Source organism: Lagenorhynchus albirostris, chromosome 18, assembly GCF_949774975.1.
Source record: "Lagenorhynchus albirostris chromosome 18, mLagAlb1.1, whole genome shotgun sequence".
NCBI classification, from domain to species: Eukaryota; Metazoa; Chordata; class Mammalia; order Artiodactyla; family Delphinidae; genus Lagenorhynchus; species Lagenorhynchus albirostris.
The window spans coordinates 70,602,170-70,622,607 of NC_083112.1; the positions used below are offsets into that span (position 1 = coordinate 70,602,170).

At 41.8% G+C, this 20,438-nt stretch overlaps 1 protein-coding gene across 4 annotated transcripts in view; it reads left to right on the forward strand.

The window, feature by feature from the left end:
• Positions 1-2,369: 2,369 nt before the first annotated feature.
• The window catches only part of ERCC5 (ERCC excision repair 5, endonuclease), a 28,995-nt gene continuing 10,926 nt past the window's right edge, over positions 2,370-20,438 (forward strand). For 3 of the 4 annotated variants that reach the window (XR_009536833.1, XM_060129415.1, XM_060129416.1), the window contains exons 1-8: positions 2,370-2,891; positions 9,776-9,951; positions 10,857-10,972; positions 11,392-11,478; positions 12,535-12,595; positions 14,893-15,036; positions 16,987-17,194; positions 17,532-18,647. Coding sequence is in view for 3 of the 4 variants with exons in the window: in XM_060129415.1 (XP_059985398.1) it covers positions 2,804-2,891; positions 9,776-9,951; positions 10,857-10,972; positions 11,392-11,478; positions 12,535-12,595; positions 14,893-15,036; positions 16,987-17,194; positions 17,532-18,647 (1,996 nt within the window). In the remaining variant the exon portion in view is untranslated. The remainder of the gene's footprint in view (positions 2,892-9,775; positions 9,952-10,856; positions 10,973-11,391; positions 11,479-12,534; positions 12,596-14,892; positions 15,037-16,986; positions 17,195-17,531; positions 18,648-20,438) is intronic. The other variant, XM_060129414.1, reaches the window with a different exon arrangement.

A 20,438-nucleotide genomic window follows, 5' to 3' on the forward strand; every position in this document is an offset into this window, starting at 1 on the left:
TCTTAAAAGTCTCCATAGAAGCAATGAAAGTTCATATTACTGGCTCTCCACTAACTAGCTGTATCACCTTGGGCGAGTTGAGATTATTTTTCCTGTGCATATTTCCTCATTGGTAAAAGGGGGATAATAGTATCTATTTTATGAATTGTTTTGAAGAATAAATAAGTTAATACATGTAAAGTGTTTAGAACAGTGCTTTGTAGATAGGAATTGCTCTTTAAGTGCTTGCTATTATTATTGGCCTAAACGATGTGTATTTTCCTGTCAGAATCTTGATGGAGAGCCCTTTAAACAGCATCTAAAGGAACCAATTTCTTACAAATCAAATGTACACTCCTTAGTTGCTGTTCCTTAAAAAAATATTTTGTATTCAAGAAATGTTGCTCTGGTTTTACAAGCACTTGTAGTACTGAAATGTTCACATTGGCTATTTGTTTTTACCCAGCTCTCAGGTAGTAAAAAATGATCAAATCCTGAAACTGTTACTTTTCCCGCTACTAAGCCCCATCATCAGGCCGAGCTGGTGCAGCAGCTGTAATACTTCCCAACTTGCCTTCTCCCAGACACTGGAGGGGCTCAGGCAAGGTGATCTACAATCCAGTCACACTCTGTATTTCAATTTTACCCACAGAGTTCTCCCCCTCATTCACTCAGCAAACTAATTTGAGCACCATTACCCACTAGGTGTTTCATGTAAAGTCACTGATCTCAGAGCAACCACAAAAGAAGTGGCATCTCCATTTTATTCAGATTCTCCATGGTGAAGAAACTTGCCTAGGATCCTAGGATGTCTCAGTTTGCTAGGGCTGCCATAACGAAATACCAGATTGGTGGTTTAAACAACACATTTATTTTCTCATAGCTCCAGAGGATAGAAGTCCAAGATTAAGGTGTTGACAGGTTTGGTTTCTCTTGAATTCTCCTTGGCTTGCAGCTGGCCCCCTTCTCCCTGTGTCCTCACATGGTTTTTCCTCTGTGCAATCATCCTTAGTGTCTGGGTGTCCAAATTCCCTCTTATAAGGACATCAGTCAGATTGATTAACTCACCCTAATGGCCTCCTTTTAACTTAACTTTGAAACGGCCCTATCTCCAAACAGTTACATTCTGAGGTATTGGGGATTAGGGCTTCAACATATGAATTTTGGAAGGGGACACAATTCAGCCCATAACTCAGGGTTATGACATGGCTCAGATGGGATCTGAACTAACATCTGCCTGGCTTGAGGAAGTTCTCTTTCAACAGGGTGCAAGATGCCCTGCAGAGATTTAGACCTGACGCTGGCAAAGTGGTCATTTAGGCAATATTTATAGGATTCCTGCTAAATATCAGGAATGGAGTATGTAAGTCAACAAAATAGTTCTTGATTTCAATAAGTTTACCGTCTACTGTAAACTACTGGAGGCAAGAAGACAAAAATTGAACAGGCGATTATATTAATTCCGGCAAAATACATTTTGGAACAACAGTTCTGGGGATTACTTTACACACTGAGGAAATGAAAATAAGTACTTTGTCAGGATTATCCCTGACAGAAAATTAGTTGTGACTAGGTCAAGTAAACTTGGCTACTGGGAACCCATCTGTTTGGGCAAGAATATAGCTTTGCTAAAAATTGATTTCTAATCAATCTTTTCACTGATTTTGAATCTAGTTTCAGTAGTCCAAATTTGAACCAATATGTACGATAAGGCTATCATTTATTAACTCCGAGTGGTAAGTACTTTGCAAACATTATCTCTGATCCTTGCTTAAAACCGTCTGCAAGATTGGCTTTATGCCCGCTCAGTTTACAGATGAAGAGACGAACCCTGAACAAATGCGACTTGAGCAACGATAAACATCATAACGTAGCTCGGTCGGGGTGTGAATCTCAGCCCGAGGGTCCGAGCCACCGTCTACCCAGGTGCTAATCTGGCAATTAGTTTCTTGTTATTTCTGACCTACATGCCGTGGATTCCCAAATTTTACAGGCCGGAGAAGACTATATTTCAAGGGTTAAGATTTTAAATCGTGTTACCACCTAGTTACCACAAGTTACCGGACAAATAAATACTAATTACAAACACCAACCAAAGGGTCCATCTTTCACATGTAAAACAATATTTAGTATTAAGAGTTTTCACAAGTGGCGGCTCAGTGGGAAGAAACTGATACCGGTAAAGCACCTAGAAAACCGCAACCTCTGAAGGCAGACGCTTTGCGGATGGGTTCAACATTTAACAGCAACAAGATGCCAGTGTGGAGGAAGCAGGGCGCCGACACAATACAAACACGAAGACCGAACCACCCCCTCACTTCCGGAGTGTAACGGCGCAGCGGATATACATCAGCGTGGGGAGGCAGGACTTCCGCCCTGCGCGACGCATTAAACGGAAGCCGGGCGGCTCTATTTCGTGTGAGTTTACGGCCCCCCTAGAGGAGACCGGGGTTGCCTGAGGGACGTCTCTTGGCTGTTTATCTCGCCTGAGCTGTCCTCTCACCCTGGTCATCTGTTAGGAGTGCAGAAGTTTGGGCCAAAGCGCTGGGCGAGACGAGAACCTGCTCCTCTGTGCCTCCGACTTTCTCTGGGCCCGTCTTTCTAACGCGAGGCCGTGTCAGGTTCTGGGAAGTGCGGTTTTCGCCGGGGCCGGTTTTCCCTGGAAAGCTGTGCGCTCCTGGTTGTTTTCCGTCTTCTCCGGGTGGGAGCTTGGGGAGCTCTTCTCGGGGTCCGGGGCGTTGGTGCAGCCTCTTGTGGAAGACTTGGAGTGAAAGGTCTCCCGCGATCCCGCCCGTGAGACGCGCTCCGAGGGCACACCTCGTTCATGGGAGTCCAGGGGCTCTGGAAGCTGCTGGAGTGCTCCGGGCGGCAGGTCAACCCGGAGACGCTGGAGGGGAAGGTCCTTGCCGTGGGTATCCTTTTCCGGGTGTCGGTGCCAGGGATGCACGATGGGTGCCAGGATTTTGCTCTCAGGTTCTCCAGGGGGCTCAGAGGGGCGTTGTTAGGCTGAAGGTCTCACCCAGGTGGGTAGCTATAGGGTCTTCTTTGGGATGTTTCCTTTCTTTTCTTTTTAAAATTAATTTTTATTGGAGTAGAGTTGATTTACAATGTTGTGTTAGTTTCTGCTGTACAGTAAAGTGAATCACTTATATGTATACGTATATCTACTCTGTTTTAGATTCTTTTCCCGTATAGGTCATTACAGTGTATTGAGTAGCGTTCCCTGTGCTCTACAGTAGGTCCTTAGTAGTTATATGTTTTATATGTAGTAGTGTGTATATGTCAATCCCAATCTCCCAGTTCTGGCTTTGCAAGTCACACAGCTTTGGATTGGAGTCTTGTTTTAATCACTTAGGGGCGCCTAAGTGTATGCGTCAGTTCTCTCATCCGGGAAGTGGAGGTGATAATAGTCTTTACACACAGGGTTGGTGTGAGGAATGAAGGGGTTATTTAAATGAAAGACGCTTAGAATAGTGTCTGTCGCTGCTAGTATGGTAAATTGTAAATCTGTTATCCCGACAGGGAGGTCAGCATGGAGAAAACAAAGTGGACTTCCGACCAGTAGTTTTGCCTGCTGTCCTGAGTCTTGCTTTATTTATGTTTGTTAGAGGAAGAAAAGTGTGGGCAAGTGTTTGACCTTTTTTTTTTAAAAAAAAGTAACTTTTATTATCTTTTGTTATGTGTTTTGGAATAGGAAATTCATATAGTACAACACTGAAAAGATTTCAAAAGGTCTACAGTGAATTATTTTCTTCCCAGCCTCTATGATGGACATTTTAAGGACTGTTGATTGTGTGCATGTTTGGCTGGTTTTGTTTGTGCCTTTGGAGTTTAATGTTTTTCTTCATTACCAAAACATGTGAAGGCTGTTTCTGACATTTTGATCCTTTTATTCATTAAGCAGTCTTCATTTTCTTTTTCTTTTCTTTCTTTTTCTGAGTGTCTGTTGTGTTCCAGAAGCTGGTGGTACCTTACACCAGTTCCCTAAGTGGGAACCTATGAGCCTAGGATCTCCACTCGGAGTGGAGAAGACAGTCATGTAATAATTGCTGTCCCGTGGTAAATGCACTGTCAGAGGATGTGGGGATTCAGTGAAAGGAGCTGTTGACTTTCGTATAGAGACAACTTATACATAATGGAGCATTGATAATTTTTTAAATAAAGTAACATGATGATGATGATTGTGTTTTTTGCAATGTGAGTCATCTTGAAATACATCCGTAATGAATTGTGGCTTAAAAGTTTTATGCCAGGTAGCTTGTGGGAAAGTTTTTTTAAAGCACACGTGCTATTGCTGCCCTCTAGTGGTTTCTCAAATTACTGCTTTCTGAAGATTTTCTTCATAGAACTATCAATATATATTGTACATGTGAATGAAAGCATTTTTCAGTGTCAGGAACCCTTAAGACTTCAGCAAAGATTTAGATCAGTTTACGTTGCAGCCCGTATGAAGAATTAATAATTTGTAAAACAATTGAGATGTGATGTGAAGTTCAGCATTCTGATTTTTTAGAAAGTTGTCCAAAATAAATGTAAAGAATTTAATTTAGATCATCTATTTTCAGATGACTCAGAAACTTTTTGGGACAGGAAGTCATATTCATGGGGTTATTAGGCTTTTCTGAAAGAATGAATTATTAAAAGAAGACTGTCAAAGGTACTGTAGTTATAATGGTAACTTCATATATATGTATATATATATGCATATATACGTATATGTAAAAGGAGACTAGCTGGTTGCTGTTCTCTAATTGATTTTGCTTTGTTTCATTTTCATGGGAATTCCAAGTCAAATATCTGAAATATATTCAGGTTTTTTGGTTTTATTTGTTAATAAAATTACTCATGACATACAAGTTTCATAATTTATTCTTGGATCCCTAAAATAATTTGGTCTTTTTACCATTTCTAGATGAGTGTCTTGTTTACTTATGCAATCTAAGTGTTTGTGTCAAATAATAAAGAATTAATAATTAAACTTTTGTCTCTTATGGACCTCAACATTTGTAAAATACATTTAACTTTATTAACAAAATCCTACAGTCTCTTTAGGCTTTGCATACTAATAGGGGTTAATTAAATTTTACATTGCCTAACAATAGAACTAAAGTAATTTATTTTTTGTTTCAAAATGTTACTGGTCTTTTGAGTCATCTGTAAAATGGTTTTTGGCTTGGCTGCACATTTAACTTTTCCAGTCCTGGGATAAATTTAATGTTCCCTTTTATAAACTTATTGAAATTAGACAAATTAAATTATGGAAATATTTTCAGCTTGCCTAATTCTGCATATTTCTTTTTTAAGAATTTCAAGCTGCGGGAATTCCCTGGCGGACTAGTGGTTAGGACTCTGCGCTTTCACTGCAGAGGGCGAGGGTTCAATCCCTGGTCGGGGAACTAAGATCACACGCTGCACTGCACATCCAAAAATAAATAAAATAAAAAAAAAATTTTTTAATAGTATATCTTTATTGGAGTAAATTGCTTTACATTGGTGTGTTAGTTTCTCTTGCACAACAAAGCAAATCAGCCATTTGCATACACATGTCCCGGTATCCCCTCCCTCTTGCGTCTCCCTCCCACCCTCCCTATCCCACCCCTCTAGGTCATCTTAAAGCACAGAGCCGATCTCCCTGTGCTGTGCTGCTGCTTCCCACCAGCCAACTGTTTTGCATTTGGTAGTGTATATATGTCGATGCTATTCTCATTTTGCCCCAAATTCGCCCTCCCACCCCATGTCTTCAAGTCCATTTTTTATGTCTACCTCTTTATTCCTGCCCTGAAACTGGATTCATCAGTACCATTTTTTTTTTTAAGATTCCATGTCAGCATACGGTATTTGTTTTTATCTTTCTGACTTACTTCACTCTGTATGACAGAGTCTGAGACCATCCACCTCACTACAAATAAGTCTGTTTCATTTCTTTTTATGGCTGAGTAATATTCCATTGTATATATGTGCCACATCTTTATCCATTCATCTGTCGATGGACACTTAGGTTGCTTCCATGTCCTGGCTATTGTAAATAGAGCTGCAATGAACATTATGGTACATGACTCTTCTTGAATTATGGTTTTCTCAGGGTATATGCCCAGTCGTGGGATTGCTGGGTCATACGGTAGTTCTGTTTTTCGTTTTTCGTTTAGTTTTTTTTTTTTTTTGCTTTTTTGCCGTTTGTGGGCCTCTCACTGTTGTGGCCTCTCCCGTTGCAGAGCACAGGCTCCTGACACGCAGGCTCAGCAGCCATGGCTCACGGACCCAGCCGCTCCACGGCATGTGGGATCTTCCCGGACCGGGGCACGAACCCGTGTCCCCTGCATCGGCAGGCGGCCTCCCATCCACTGTGCCACCAGGGAAGCCCTATTTTTAGTTTTTGAAGGAACCTTCATACTGTTTTCCATAGTGGTTGTATCAATGTACATTTCCACCAACAGTGCAGGAGGGTTCCCTTTTCACCACACCCTCTCCAGCATTTATTGTTTGTAGATTTTTTGATAATGGCCATTCCGACCGGTGTGAGATGATACCTCATTGTAGTTTTGATTTTCATTTCTCTAATAATTAGTGTTGTTGAGCATCTTTTCATGTGCCTCCTGGCCATCTGTAGGTCTTCCTTGATGAAATGTCTATTTAGGTCTTCTGCCCATTTTTTAACTGGATTGTTTGTTTCTTTGATATTGAGCTCCATGAGCTGTTTGTATATTTTGGAGATTAATCCTTTGTCTGTTGTTCCATTTGCAAATATTTTCTCCTATTCTGAGGGTTTTCTTTTTGTCTTGTTTATGGTTTCCTTTGCTGTGCAAATCTTTTAAGTCCCATTTGTTTATATTTGTTTTTATTTCCATTACTCTAGGAGGTGGGTCAAAAAAAGATCTTGCTGTGGTTTATGTCAAAGAGTGTAAAAAAAAAAAAAAAGAATTTTAAGCTGGAACGCTCAACCTGGCTGAGAATTGGCACTACCTGTGATTAATTAAAAAAAAAAAGTCCGATCTCAATCTCTATGATTTAGAATTTTAGGTGTACCTGTGTTTAGCAATCTGTGTTTCAAAAGCTTCATATCTGGTTCCAAAGGACAGCAGAGTTGAGAGCTACTGATCTGAAATTATATTTTTCTCATTGATTATAACATTTAAAGGAATGGGCTAAGTAGAAACTTATTCCATCTGATACAACGGTGTAGCAACCAGAAACAAGCCAATTAGAAATATTTACCCAATAACAACACCATTGACCCAATACAGAGCTAAGCTAATGCCAGATCCTACTTCCAAGAAAAGGATGGATCCTTTTCTGACCACTTCTCATCATCCTTGCCACTGCGTTCTGCTTTCCCTCGGGCTGTTGTAACTAGTTTAAAGCTGGCTTCCTTATAGTTTATTCCTCACGTGTCCACTGGGGTGATCCTTCAGTCACATTCTAGAAACCTTCCAGTGACTATATACACCCATCACTTCCTCTTACTGCTCCTCTGGCCGTGCACCTGCCATGTTGTCCTTAAACGGAAGCCTGCTTCTGTCCCAGGGTGTTTGCATTTGCTGTACCTCCTGCCCCACTGTTTTCTCCCTCGTTCCTCTTCGTTCGTTCAGGCCTCCGTTACTTCTTCCGATAGGACTTCCCTAACTAAAGAGCTATTGACCACCAATCACACTTTTGTCCTTTTACTCTGCTCTATTTCTTTCTTGGCACTTACCAGCAACCTGATGTATTAGACGTCTGTACTTGATTTTCATTGTCTTCCCCATTAGAATGCAAGTTTCTCAGGGGTAGGGGCCCTATCTGTTTTGTTCATAGCTGTATTGTTCACTGTTCTATCCCTAGGATCTTGGATATACCTGGCACCTAGTAGCCCTCAAATATCATAGGAATGAATCTAGTAATAGCTTGCTCTCCACTAGTTATTTTTTATGTAATGTTTATTAAGTTAATTGTTGATGGGCCTAATTTTTTATGGTAGTAAGTAGGTAATGTACATTCATTTAAATATTTAACCGTTCATCTCATTTGAAAGCAGGTCTTTATTGCCTCCTATGTGCTCTGAGAGGGAGAGCAGTGCCCAGCAGTGTGGTTTACACATGTCATGGAGCTCACAGTCTGGATTCCCCCCGCACTGGTTGTAAACTCCATTAGGGCAAACGCTTTGTTTTGTCCAGTACTGTATCCCCAGTGCATAGAAACATTTCTGCCATGAAATAAGCAGGGTGTTTTTGAATAGGAGTGTGTAACTGGAGGTCTTAATCTCGGCTGAGGGCGTGACCGCTAGACTGAGACCTAAGGGTAGGGAATCTCTAGGCTCAGAGAGGGAGGGGCTCTTTCAGGCTGGGGAAGGAGCAAGGAGGGTCTCGACCCTGGAGGCAGGAAGGAGCTTAGTGACTTCCAGGGTTTGAGAGAAGCCCAGTGGCTCGACATGAGCCAGGAGAGGAGAACAGAGGACAGATCATTCAGGGTTCGTAGGCCGTGGGAAGGACTTTTGGATATTATTCTAAAGGCAGTGGGAGCTTTCCACTGTAGTTTTCACTACAGGTCTGTCGGTGAAATCTAACATAACAGTTTCAAGATAGATAAAAAGGTAGAACTGATAGGACCTGGCAATGGCTGGGTGGAGGCGTACGTGGGATGGCGCTCAGGGTTCTGGGTTGGGTGGATGGGAGTGACATCCACTGAAATGGGGGCGTGAGTAGCCTGCTGAGAAGGCACGGAGTGCAGTTTTGATCGTGGTAAGTCTGAAGCGGCTGAGGCATCAGGTAGAGATGTCAACGAGGCCGTCTGACCTGGGGTTGGGAGAGCGCTCTGGGGCAGACGCGCATGTGTGGAGCTCGGTGCTCTATGGGCTGTGGTATGGGGGGCGGACGTCACCTGGGTAGCCAGTGCAGACAGGAGGAAAGGGGAGGGCCTGCGGGCCATTACTGCCGAAGTCAGCACTTTAATGGTGGGTCGCAGGAGCGGGCAGAGGGCTGTGTCCCTCTCTTATGAACAAATAGAAAACAATCTGTTAAAAAGCATTCTTTAGTAAAGTTTAAAAATATAAGAAGACTCCAAGAAGGAAAAATTAGGTAATCACAGCAGAAGACAACTACTCTTAATATTTTGATGTCTGAACTTCGAGTCTTTTTTTTAATATTTAGCATATTGCATATGTTACAAAATGGAATTATATTTTCCATACTTTTGTAACCGTTTTACTTCCTTTAATAATATTTTGTGACTCTCTGCCTCATGTGCTTCTGCGACTTCCATTTTTAAGAGACCCTTGGATTCCAGCAAATCACTATACCATAATCTAATTTAAAAAAAGACCTGTTGGAAAACTTTTATTCTTAGTATTTTCATTATTATAAACAAGCCGTCTTATAAGTAACTCTTATTGTAAGTCTACGATGATTTCTTGAGGATAAATGTCTGGAAGTGGAATTCTTACATAAAATAGAATGCAAGTTTTAAAGTTTTTTGCCATGAATTGCCAAATTGTTCTCCAAAAAAGTTGTGTTAATTTACTAAAATTCCATACAGATCATTAGTTTTTTTTTTTTAAAGAAGCACTTCTTTGCGATTAGACTTTTTAAAGGAGACATATGTCTATGTAAGATTTAAAAATTCAAAATGTGAATAGTGATAACAGGGCCCAAATACAGTTAACTGATTTTAGGTAGATTCCATCAGGGCTAACCATTTTTCAGTTTCAAGTAAGTTGTGATGGGTGCTCAGTTTTAATGTTTGGATTATATCAGACATTAGGAATTTGAAATTGTGAGGGTGAGGGAAGAAATTGCAAAGTGTTTTCCATTAACAATCCTTCTAGATATTAGCATTTGGTTAAACCAAGCACTTAAAGGAGTTCGGGATCGCCATGGGAATTCAATAGAAAATGCTCATCTTCTTACTTTGTTCCATCGGCTCTGCAAACTCTTATTTTTTCGAATTCGTCCTATTTTTGTGTTTGATGGGGATGCTCCACTATTGAAGAAACAGACTCTGGTAAGAGTCATCTATTTTTTTCTTTATGCATTCTTAGAAAGAAGGAAAAGTTCACATAAAATTTAAATTTTCTCCTTAGAATTTTGGAAATCAAGACTTAACTTCGACATATATCTAGTTTAATTCAACTTTTAAAAATTTATCTTGAACAAACACTTTTTCTTTTAAAAGAGGTTTGTTTTTGAAAGTATATCACAGGTGCAATAATATTTAACTTTTAATAAAACTACTAAAGTTACAGTAGAGAGTTTTCCCCTTAGAGTGTCTTAGGTGTTCTGCAGTTAAACTTACACAACGTTATATGGCGGTTTATCTCAGTTAAAAAAGAGGAAATGAAAGAATGTTTTGATATTTCTGCCTTGTAGTAAACTGTAAGCACCGAGACTATTCCATTTTTCCCTGTTTCGGACATTTCTTACAAGATATTTCTATACATGTTAGGATTTCTTATGACATAATCTTGGATGTGGAAGGACAGTTACATACCAGTAATGTATTTTTATAAAAACTAATATCGGGAATTGGTTTTGGCTTAACAGTGGCATTTTAAAGAAGAAATTAATATAATAATCCCTTTAGGGAAGCATTTACTTACTTGTATATCAAGTTTTAGGCTACTTAAGGACATTAAAGGATGTTTAAAAGAAATTGAAAGTAAATTAATAGCTTCTCAAATATATTGTGTGATAGCCAGCCCATTAAGTACTCGTTAGTTGGAAACTCTGGGTGTCCTTTCCACAGCAAAAACCTGAAGGTATTCACTCATACGGTAATTAGAAGAAGATACCAAAACAACCATAGTCCGAAAACTCAGACAAACCAAATTCTCTAGGGAAAAAACCCACAGAAGTGTTTTTGATATACTAATACCTTGAAATAAAATCCTGTATCCTTTTTTTTCACAGGCTAAAAGAAGGCAGAGAAAGGACTTGGCAACCAATGACTCCAAAAAAACTACCGAGAAGCTTTTGAAAACATTTTTGAAAAGACAAGTTATCAAAACTGCCTTAAAAAGCAAAAGGCAAGAGGGGAATTACATTAATTTTAAAGATTAATTTAAAATTTTTGCATCAGATTCTTGTGGCTGCCTTTCCCTAATGAGAGGAATAAATGGGGTGTCCATTTGACCTAGTTGAAGTTGTGAAAACTCTCTGTTCTGTGAGAATCAGCTGTGATCACGAGAAAGGAAAGCTGCCGCGTTGCTTTTGCACGTTTTACTCTCAGAACACTTTTCTTCACGCCGAGACCAGGTCCCCTCTTTCTGGGGGCTGCTCTCTTGTCCAGCAGCCCCGTAGCCAGGCCAGCAGGGGCCGAACCTATCGCCCCTGGGTTTCCCCTTTTCACCTCCTCGTCAGCGTTTGTGTGATCACTGGGGAGTATTATTGACTCTCAGAATACTGTTTCCTGTGATCTCTGTTGAAGTCTCTGTGTACTTTTCAGGGAGGAAGCACTTCCCAGTCTTACTCAAGTTCAAAGAGAAGATGACATCTATGTTTTGCCACCTTTACAAGAGGCAGAGAAAGATAGGTAAATGTTTTAACTACTTAAAAATGTTATTGCTGTATTCAGACAGATTTAAACCTTTCTATTTTATCTACATAATAAGGCATGTGGGAATTAATGCATCTGAAGTACGCATTCTCGACACCTTTTAGAATATTTTTTAAGACCAAACTTTTTATTTACTACCTTTGTGTTTTGGTGGTTTGTGGCGGTTTTCTTTTTTCATTCTCTGGAGCCTGTGCTAGCACTGTTCATTTAGAATTCGTGGAGACGTGGTTTCTGGTTTTTCTTACACTTCACTGACGCCAGCTGTCTCTACCTGCTTCTCAGCCCGGTGTTTTCTCTCTCACGCCATCACTAAAGTCTGCACACTACATCCTCCCTGCTAAATCCAGTGGCTGCTTTGCATTTCTCAGCCTGATGTCTGGGACCCTCTCTGGCCACTCTTCCTCGGGCACCCCTGTGCACTCTTCCCTCCGGCTGGATGTTAGTCCTCAGTGGCTTCTTTGGTTGACGTGCAGGTGGAGGGCCAGCTTGTCCTTCCCCCACTCCTTTCCCGGGGCTCCTGTGAGGCCACACAGCTTGTGAGTTACCGCTGTGGCCATCATCGTGTCTCGAGGTTACCGTCCTGGCTTCCACACTTCTGTCTGTGTCTCCATCTCTGATCGTACCCTTCTGAGGGAACCCCTCCCTGCCAAGCCCAGTGTCTGGCTGGTAGTATAGAACCTGCTAAACCCAAATCTGATGTTGTCATTTCCTCGCTTAAAGCACTTCCTAGATTCTTCCTTCTCTAGGATAAAACTTCAACCCCTTAATCAGGCAGTGTAACTGCAGGAGATTTCACAAAGCTCCTGGGGTGAAGTGACCCCTAATTGCAGCTTCGGCAACCTGCTCTGCCCTGGTGATGGGAGATATTAGGTCATGTTACGATCGCTCGCTTACAGGCGTCCCCATCACACTGTGAGACTGAGGCCGTCTTACTGTTGCAGCTCCCGTAACTAGCAGCACCTTGCACTCAAGAAATATTTTTGTAAGTAGTCATTAAATCATAGATATTATAAACGTGTGTTTGACTTTCAGTTCAGAAGAGGAGGATGAAAAAGCATGGCAAGAGAGAATGAATCAAAAACAAGCACTACAGGTATTTAAATAATTTTTGAATTCAGGATTTATTCTATTTGAAATGAATAACATGCAAATGAATAATTTTAATGAGGTAGTATGGATTTATGAATGTTCTTGGTAAAAAATACAGAAACCTTCTTTACTGTGTGTATATATGTGTGCATGTGAATGTACATATAAAATATACACAGACTCATAAACATATGTATGGAATTATGCCTATCTAGATATCCACAATAAGCGATCTTTCTTTTACAACCAACCAATAAATAAATAGAAATAACAATAAATGCTTGTATAAAAATACGGGAAGCCTATCACCCATGAATAACTTCTAGTAACATTTTGCTGTATATTAGTACCCCTCCCGCCCCCGTGTAGTTGAATACCTGTGTGTGTGTGTGTGTGTGTGTGTGTTCGGTTATGTGTATGTGTATCAAGGGTATGTGTGTATGTATATATTTATGAAGATGTATGTTCATGCACAGGCCGTGGTTACCTATTGCTGCATAACTTAGTGCTGTGCAAACAGTCTTTTATCATCATCATCTTCTCTGTTCTGGGGCTTGATGAGCTCAGCGAGGCAGTTCCCTCTCAGCGTCTCCCGTGTACGTACAGTCAGACGGTAGCTGGGGCTGGAGCCCCTCAAAGACCCCCTCCCCCGCGTGCCCGGCAACTGACGTTACCTGTCAGCCAGAAGGCCCGCCTGTGGCCTCTCCGTGTGGCCTGAGCTCTGGCACAGCTTGCCGCCGTGTTCCGGGGCAGCAGCCCAAGAGGCAGTGCCAGCAGGGCCCGCGCTGCCCTTTCTGGCCAGCTGTGGGAGGTGCACAGCCTTCCTTCCATGGCGCTCTGTTCACTGGCAGCTGGTTAGGGCCAGCCCCCACTTACTGGGAGGGGAGCCAGGCGAGAAGAGGGTCAGAGAACCGTGCACAGGTTGCAGAGCCACCACCACGCATATTTTAATGCACAACTTGCTTACAAGTTGAGGTTGTGCTGCATATACAAGTTTTTGAAACTTTTTCCACACTTCTCAGAAGAGCGGGTAACATTCTTTGATTCCCAAGCTCACCGTTTCTTGTATGTTCATGTTATTCTGGTATGTCTGGTAGAAGACTTTTGAGCTGAAACTGCAAGATTCTTCAGCTTATGAAGGTCCTGCATTATTAATGCAGCAAGTGAGCACAGTCTTGATGAAGACCATGGACCCTGTGGGCAGAAAGACTTGCAGTTAAGTCCAGGCTCTACAGCTCACTAGCTGTGAGATCTTAGACAAATCAACTTCTCCAAGGCTTTATTTCCTTTTTTTTTTTAAAACAATAATATTGATGCTTTCCTCGTAGGGACGATGGGAGCATTCCTGAGGGAAAACATGGGAAGCTCTGAGTGAAATGACTGGCCTGTCCTAAGTGCTTGCTGGTTTATACACACACAACATGCATACATACAAGAGAGCAAATTGTATTATTTTATCTTTACTAATGACTACTTTTTTTTTTTTTTTGTGGTACGCGGGCCTCTCACTGCTGTGGCCTCTCCCGTTGTAGAGCACAGGCTCCGGACGCGCAGGCTCAGCAGCCATGGCTCACGGGCCCAGCTGCTCCGCGGCATGTGGGATCTTCCCGGACCGGGGCACGAACCCGCGTCCCCTGCATCGGCAGGCGGACTCCCAACCACTGCGCCACCAGGGAAGCCCACTAATGACTACTTCTGATTTTAGGTTAAGAGCAAGACAGAACTTATCTAACTAAGGGGACTGTACATATTGTTCAAATTCATAAGGCTTATCTCTGCCTCAGGGTCTTTGCACTTGCTGTTCCCTCAGCCTGAGATGCTCTGTCCCAGAGCAGGTTTTTGGGTGTCTTTTGTGTCCCTGCTTGCAGGTCATTATTTCTGGTGGGGTCCTCTCTATCAGATAATGTTTTTTCTCTTTCTGTTCTTCTAATTAACTCTCCTATCAGATTAACCTGCATTGTTTTCTCATTGTTATCTTGTTCATTTATTTTTTTATCCTGTGTCTTCTGCTCCTAAGAGTAGGGACCTTACCTGGCATGATCTCTGTAGTTCCTTAGCACCTAGAACAGTGCCTGCCAAGTATTTTTTTTCTTTTGAATGAATGAATGAGTGAATGGATACGTTCCCTAATCTGCCTATTCACTTTGATGCCGATTGCACATAATGTACAACTGTGTTTAGCCTATTGTAGAATATGCAGAACTCTGTTTATGATACAAGCACCGAAAAAAATCTGTCACGGTGAATAGAATTAAGTGTATAAAGTGTAAATTTCATGGTGTTACGTTTTACTCTTTACAGGAGGAGTTCTTTCAGAATCCTCATGCAGTAGATATTGAGTCTGAAGACTTTAGCAGCCTGCCCCCTGAAATAAAGCATGAAATCTTGACTGATATGAAAGAATTTACCAAGCGAAGAAGAACATTATTTGAAGCAATGCCAGAGGTAAACTATACAACAGCGCATTAATGCTTAGAATTAAGAATATCAGCAAAATTTTTCATTAGAAAAAGAAAATTGATAAGCATTACTTGTACAATGTACGTTTACAGTAAATGGCATTTGTGTATCTCCGAGATACTATGAAACATGCATTTATAAGTTTGAACTTATAAATACTTACTCAGGGAAGCTTTTCTTGACTTTCCACCAAGACCAGGTCTTGTCTCCTGCTCTGTGTTCTCACAGCACCCTGTAGTGTCTCTTTAGATTTTTAGCACCCAAATGTGCCTACCTTGCTCACCTCTGTATTTTTAGGACTCAGCTCAGTATCTTTCACGTAGTAAGTGCCTAGTGTACGCATAGTGGTTCAATTCTTAGGTTAGTTCATAAAAGTTATTTTAACCCATAATATACATTATAGAATATTAACATATTTTGATACCAAAAATATGAAAAAGGAAGGAGCTGTTTCTTTTCCCATCACTCCTATCTGCTTTTCCACGAAGTACGTGAACATAGGAAAATGCTAAGATGTACAGAAATGATATTCAAAGAACAGAAGTAAATTTATTTTTGTTTCAGGGGAAACATCCAGGTTCAGTCTATCCATCCTGCATTTTGTTTCTTGAGTGTAAATGGATCTCTGGCTGGTCTTTGAGGAGATAGAATTTGGATTATGTAAACAACAGTGGGAAGGATAGGAGAAAGAGAGGCAGTCCTGATGGTTTGCTCCATTTTTTCTCTTTCTGCCACCACAGAGCCTCTGGGATGGGTAGGCCAGGGTAGGATGGTGCACAGCTCGTTGGATCCGTCCTTCTGGTAGCTAAGGGAAGTTCTAAGTCATACAGACTGGACCTTTGCATTGTCTGAGCATTGGGCAAATGCAAAATTGATAATAGTAGTATTGGTAAGTAATAAGAGTAATAATCTTAATAGTAATAGGAGCAATTTAGTATAAGGCTTGGCAATCTGCTTTTTTGTTTTTTTTTAAATAAATTTATTATTTTATTTATTTGTTTTTGGCTGCGCTGGGTCTTCGTTGCTGCATGCGAGCTTTCTCTAGTTGCGGCGAGCAGGGGCTACTCCTCGTTGTGGTGCGCACACTTCTCATTGCGGTGGCTTCTCTTGTTGTGGAACACGGGCTCTAGGCACGCGGGCTTCAGTAGTTGTGGCACGTGGGCTTAGTAGTTGTGGGTCACGGGCTCTAGAGCACAGGCTCAGTAGTTGTGGCGCACAGGCTTAGTTGCTCCGCGGCATGTGGGATCTTCCCAGACCAGGGCTCAAACCTGTGTCCCCTGCACTGGCAGGCGGATTCTTAACCACTGTGCCACCAGGGAAGCTCTGGTAGCTTGCTTTTGACCCCAGATCTACCACTTACTAGCCATGCGGCTCTAGAGAGGTTACTCAAGCTGTTTAAGTCTCAGTTTCTTCATTTGTGGAATGGAGATAATGACGTCTGTCTCATTGGTGGTTGAGAATAAAATGGGATGATATATTTAAAAACACTTAGAAGAATGTCTTACTCAGGAAGTGCTTTATAAATGTTAAGTATTACTAATAACTGTGATTGCAATGATTTATTGTGTGTCTTTTATGGACCAGGAACTGTGCTGGGCACTTTACTTGCATTCTAAAAGATTGTCCGTTAAGCCAGAATCAACATGTCACAGTGCCTGGCATGCATCACATGCTCAATAAATGTTTTTTGAGTAAATGATGGAATCATAAACAGTATGCATGATTTCCTTTCTTTTGCCCAGTTCTTTTTGTTTGAAAGATTATCCTTTAACAAAGCAATTATAGCTTTTTCCTACTATTCAAATTTTACTTTTCTAGTATGAAAGTACCACCAATGGAAGAAATCACTTGTTCTTTATCCCCTTTGGGGGAAAAGTATGAGAATACTATCTGTATTTAATATAAGATAAATTTTGTTTATTTATTTTGCCTTAGGAGTCCAATGACTTTTCACAGTACCAGCTCAAAGGCTTGCTTAAAAAAAACTATCTAAACCAACACATAGAAAGTGTCCAAAAGGAAATGAATCAACAACATTCAGGACAAATCCAAAGGCAATATGAAGATGAAGGAGGCTTTTTGAAGGAGGTAGAGTCAAGGAGGGTGGTCTCTGAAGATACTTCACATTACATCTTGATTAAAGGTACAGGTACCATCACTTATTTGACGGTTAAAAACCAAAAATATGTCGTGTCTCTGAATTCTATAAGCTACAACCCCCAGATAATGTGAATGAAGTCCTACTTAATTTATTGACTATAATTATTATTAATGCAATAATAAATGTATATAGATTTTAATGTATTAAGTAGTATCATACCAACCCACTTTAAAATTAACTAACAAATTAACTCTTAGTTGCTGATTAAATGAGAATTTATAAATTCATTTATGAGAACCGGTATGCTCTTATTCATCTAACTAGAAGCATGTTGTCACACTGTAAAGATACATAGTGAGAATATTTAATTTTTCTCAAGGTATTCAAGCTAAGAAAGTTGCAGAAGTGGATTCAGAGTCTCTTCCTTCATGCAGTGAAATGCACAGCAGGTCTTCTGACATGAAGTCATCTCCGTGTGAAAAGCTGGAGCCAAAGGAAGAGCCTGACGCCTCCCCTCCTTCCCCGAGAACCTTACTGGCCCTGCAGGCGGCCCTGCTGGGCGGCAGCTCAGAAGATGAGCTGGAGAGTGAGACCCGCAGGCTGTGCCATGTGACGCACGCGCCGGCCACCGCACGTGCAGGTTCTGTGTCGCCGCTGACTCTCTTGGCCATGCAGAGAGCTCTCGATGACGATGATGAAGACGTGAAAGTGCGTGCCAGGAGCGACATGCAGACAGGAGGGGCAGGCGCGAGAAAACCAAAACCGCTCCAGAGCAGTTCTGACGAGGAGACTGAGGAAGGACCTAAAATGAGAGATGGTGAAGGAGTGCCGTTGGCAGCAGCGTCTCACGCAGCCAGTATGAACCTCGCAGAGGAGCCTGTAACCAGCGCTGATGCTGACAAAGAGCGGACAGAATCGGCTCACCTACCGAGGACTGTCTTTTGTCAAGGCAGCGACTCTGGCGTTCCAAAAGAGCCGATGTCGTTTATTCCCCCGGTGAAGGAAGCCTTTCAGACAAACGATGAGACTGCACTTAAGGATGGAAAAGATCCAGTTCCTTTGGAAAACATTGTGGTGCTACCCAGGGATGCACCTGGGCTCCAGAGAGGACCAGAGTGGACACCGACACCTCCGACAAGTCCGAGTTCCGTATCAAGGAGTGGAACCAAAGTGCTTGAGCTACAGCAAGGTCTTCTTCCACCAGACAGTAAATATGACACCTCTGTCCTTTCAAGTCATGATGCAACAGAATCTGAAAAAAACCCTGCTCCTGAAGGCACCGTCAGTTTGCAAGAATCGAGTGATACGCTAAGTGTCCCTTTAGAGACAATAAGTGACTTAGGAAATGTGGCATCTGTTAATGCCAAAGAGCATGAGAATTTCTTGAAAACCATCCAAGAACATGAGACCATTGAATCTGCAGGCCAGGGTTTAATTTCAGTTCCAGCGTCCATGGAACCAAAGGAAACAGGCTCTGAAGAAAGTGAATCTGATGGTAAGTGCTTGTGCTCATTTAGAGATAAAGAAAAGTAGGATCTCGCATCTGCAGGAACCGAGAGATGCTTTAGTGTCGTCCAGATCCACATTGTTCAGGTGGTGAACTAGAGGCCCAGAAAGGACAAGTGACTTTGCCAAGGACACACAGCTAGTAATGGAGTCTTGACCTTTGCTGTTTGGCTGCTCTTTTCATTTTTGTTTTTAAAGAGAGGGAGTGCCCTAGTTGGAGAAGGTAAAGGTGAGTTTCCCTTTAATTTTTTAACTTTTTATTTTGAAATAATTACAAATTTTAAAAAGTTGAAAAAGTGTCTTAAAACATTCTATTTCCCTCACCTAGGACCTCAGTGGCTGGCATTTTACCACATCGGCTTTATCATATCTCTCTCTGTCTCTCTCGCTCTCTATGTGTACACATATATATTATATGTCTATATCTATGTACGCTTATGTACAGTCAATCCTCATTTTTCACAGATTTCAAATCTGTAAAATTGCCTACTCACTAAAATTTATATCTAACCCCAGAATCAGTCCTCACGGTAGTGTCTTTGTGGTCGTTTGTGGACATGTGTAGAATGGCCAGAAACTTGAGTTGCCACGCCGTTCCCAGGTGAGGTTGAGCCAGGGGGACACTTGGCCTTCTTGGTTCAGCTCCCCTGCAGAGGTGACCAGAGGGTGGAGATGGGAGAGAGCAGTGCAGTGTAGACCAAGCAGCTCTGGCTCTGGGGCCATTGGATGGGGTTTGAATCCCAACCCTGCCTGGCACCTGTTCGTGGGGCTATGTGTATACACCCATGAGCTCACGCTCGTATCTGCAGTTCTTCTCCAGCATCCCAGATCTCATTCTACACTCTGCCTTCTTTATAATTTCCCTGTCTAACAGTGAGGGACCTTCTGTTATCTTCAGTGTATTTACTTACGTTCTCATTCTCTGTTTGTAACCAGCTTCCGATATCACTGGCCTCCTCCTTGGTCCTGGCTGTCCCCTTGGTCCCAGCCCCTCCGTCCTGAGTGTGTTCTCAGATCCAGACTCCTCCCCCTGAAGTGAAGGAAGGGAGTCAATAAATGCTTTTCAAAGAGAAGAAAGGACATCAAGAGAGGAAGGAAGGAGGTGGGAGAGGAAGAGCTGTTTCTTCCGTGTCCTTATCCAGGGTTCTCTCTTCTGCGCCACAGTGTTATTCTTTGCTGTGTTCATAGTGAAATAGCATACAAACATTTTTTAAAAACTCCATGATTGTGTACATACCTTGGTAGTTCTTTTTGAATTTCAAAACAATATTAGTTAACTCAGAGGACATTTTTTTTTTTTTTTTTTTTTTTTTTTTTTTTTTTTTTTTTTTGCTGTACACGGGCCTCTCACTGTTGTGGCCTCTCCCGTTGTGGAGCATAGGCTCCGGATGTGCAGGTACAGCGGCCATGGCTCACGGGCCCAGCCGCTGCGCAGCATGTGGGATCCTCCCAGACCAGGGCACGAACCCGTGGGACCAGGGACCAGGGACCAGGGGACCCTGCATCGGCAGGCGGACTTTCAACCACTGTACCACCAGGGAAGCCCTAGAGGACGTTTTTTTATAAGCAAATATGCAAATGTTTGAGAGCATGGTTCCTAATTTCAAAGACAGTGCCAGTGTATCTAATTGAAAAGGCTTATTTTGAAGTTACAGGCACTTATTAATAAATTTATTTAATAACAATATGCTACTATTACATGTTTTCTAAGACATTTAAATCTCTTCTTTTTAGGGTAAAACATTTTTCAGGATACTTTGGAAAGCTCGATGATTTCAGG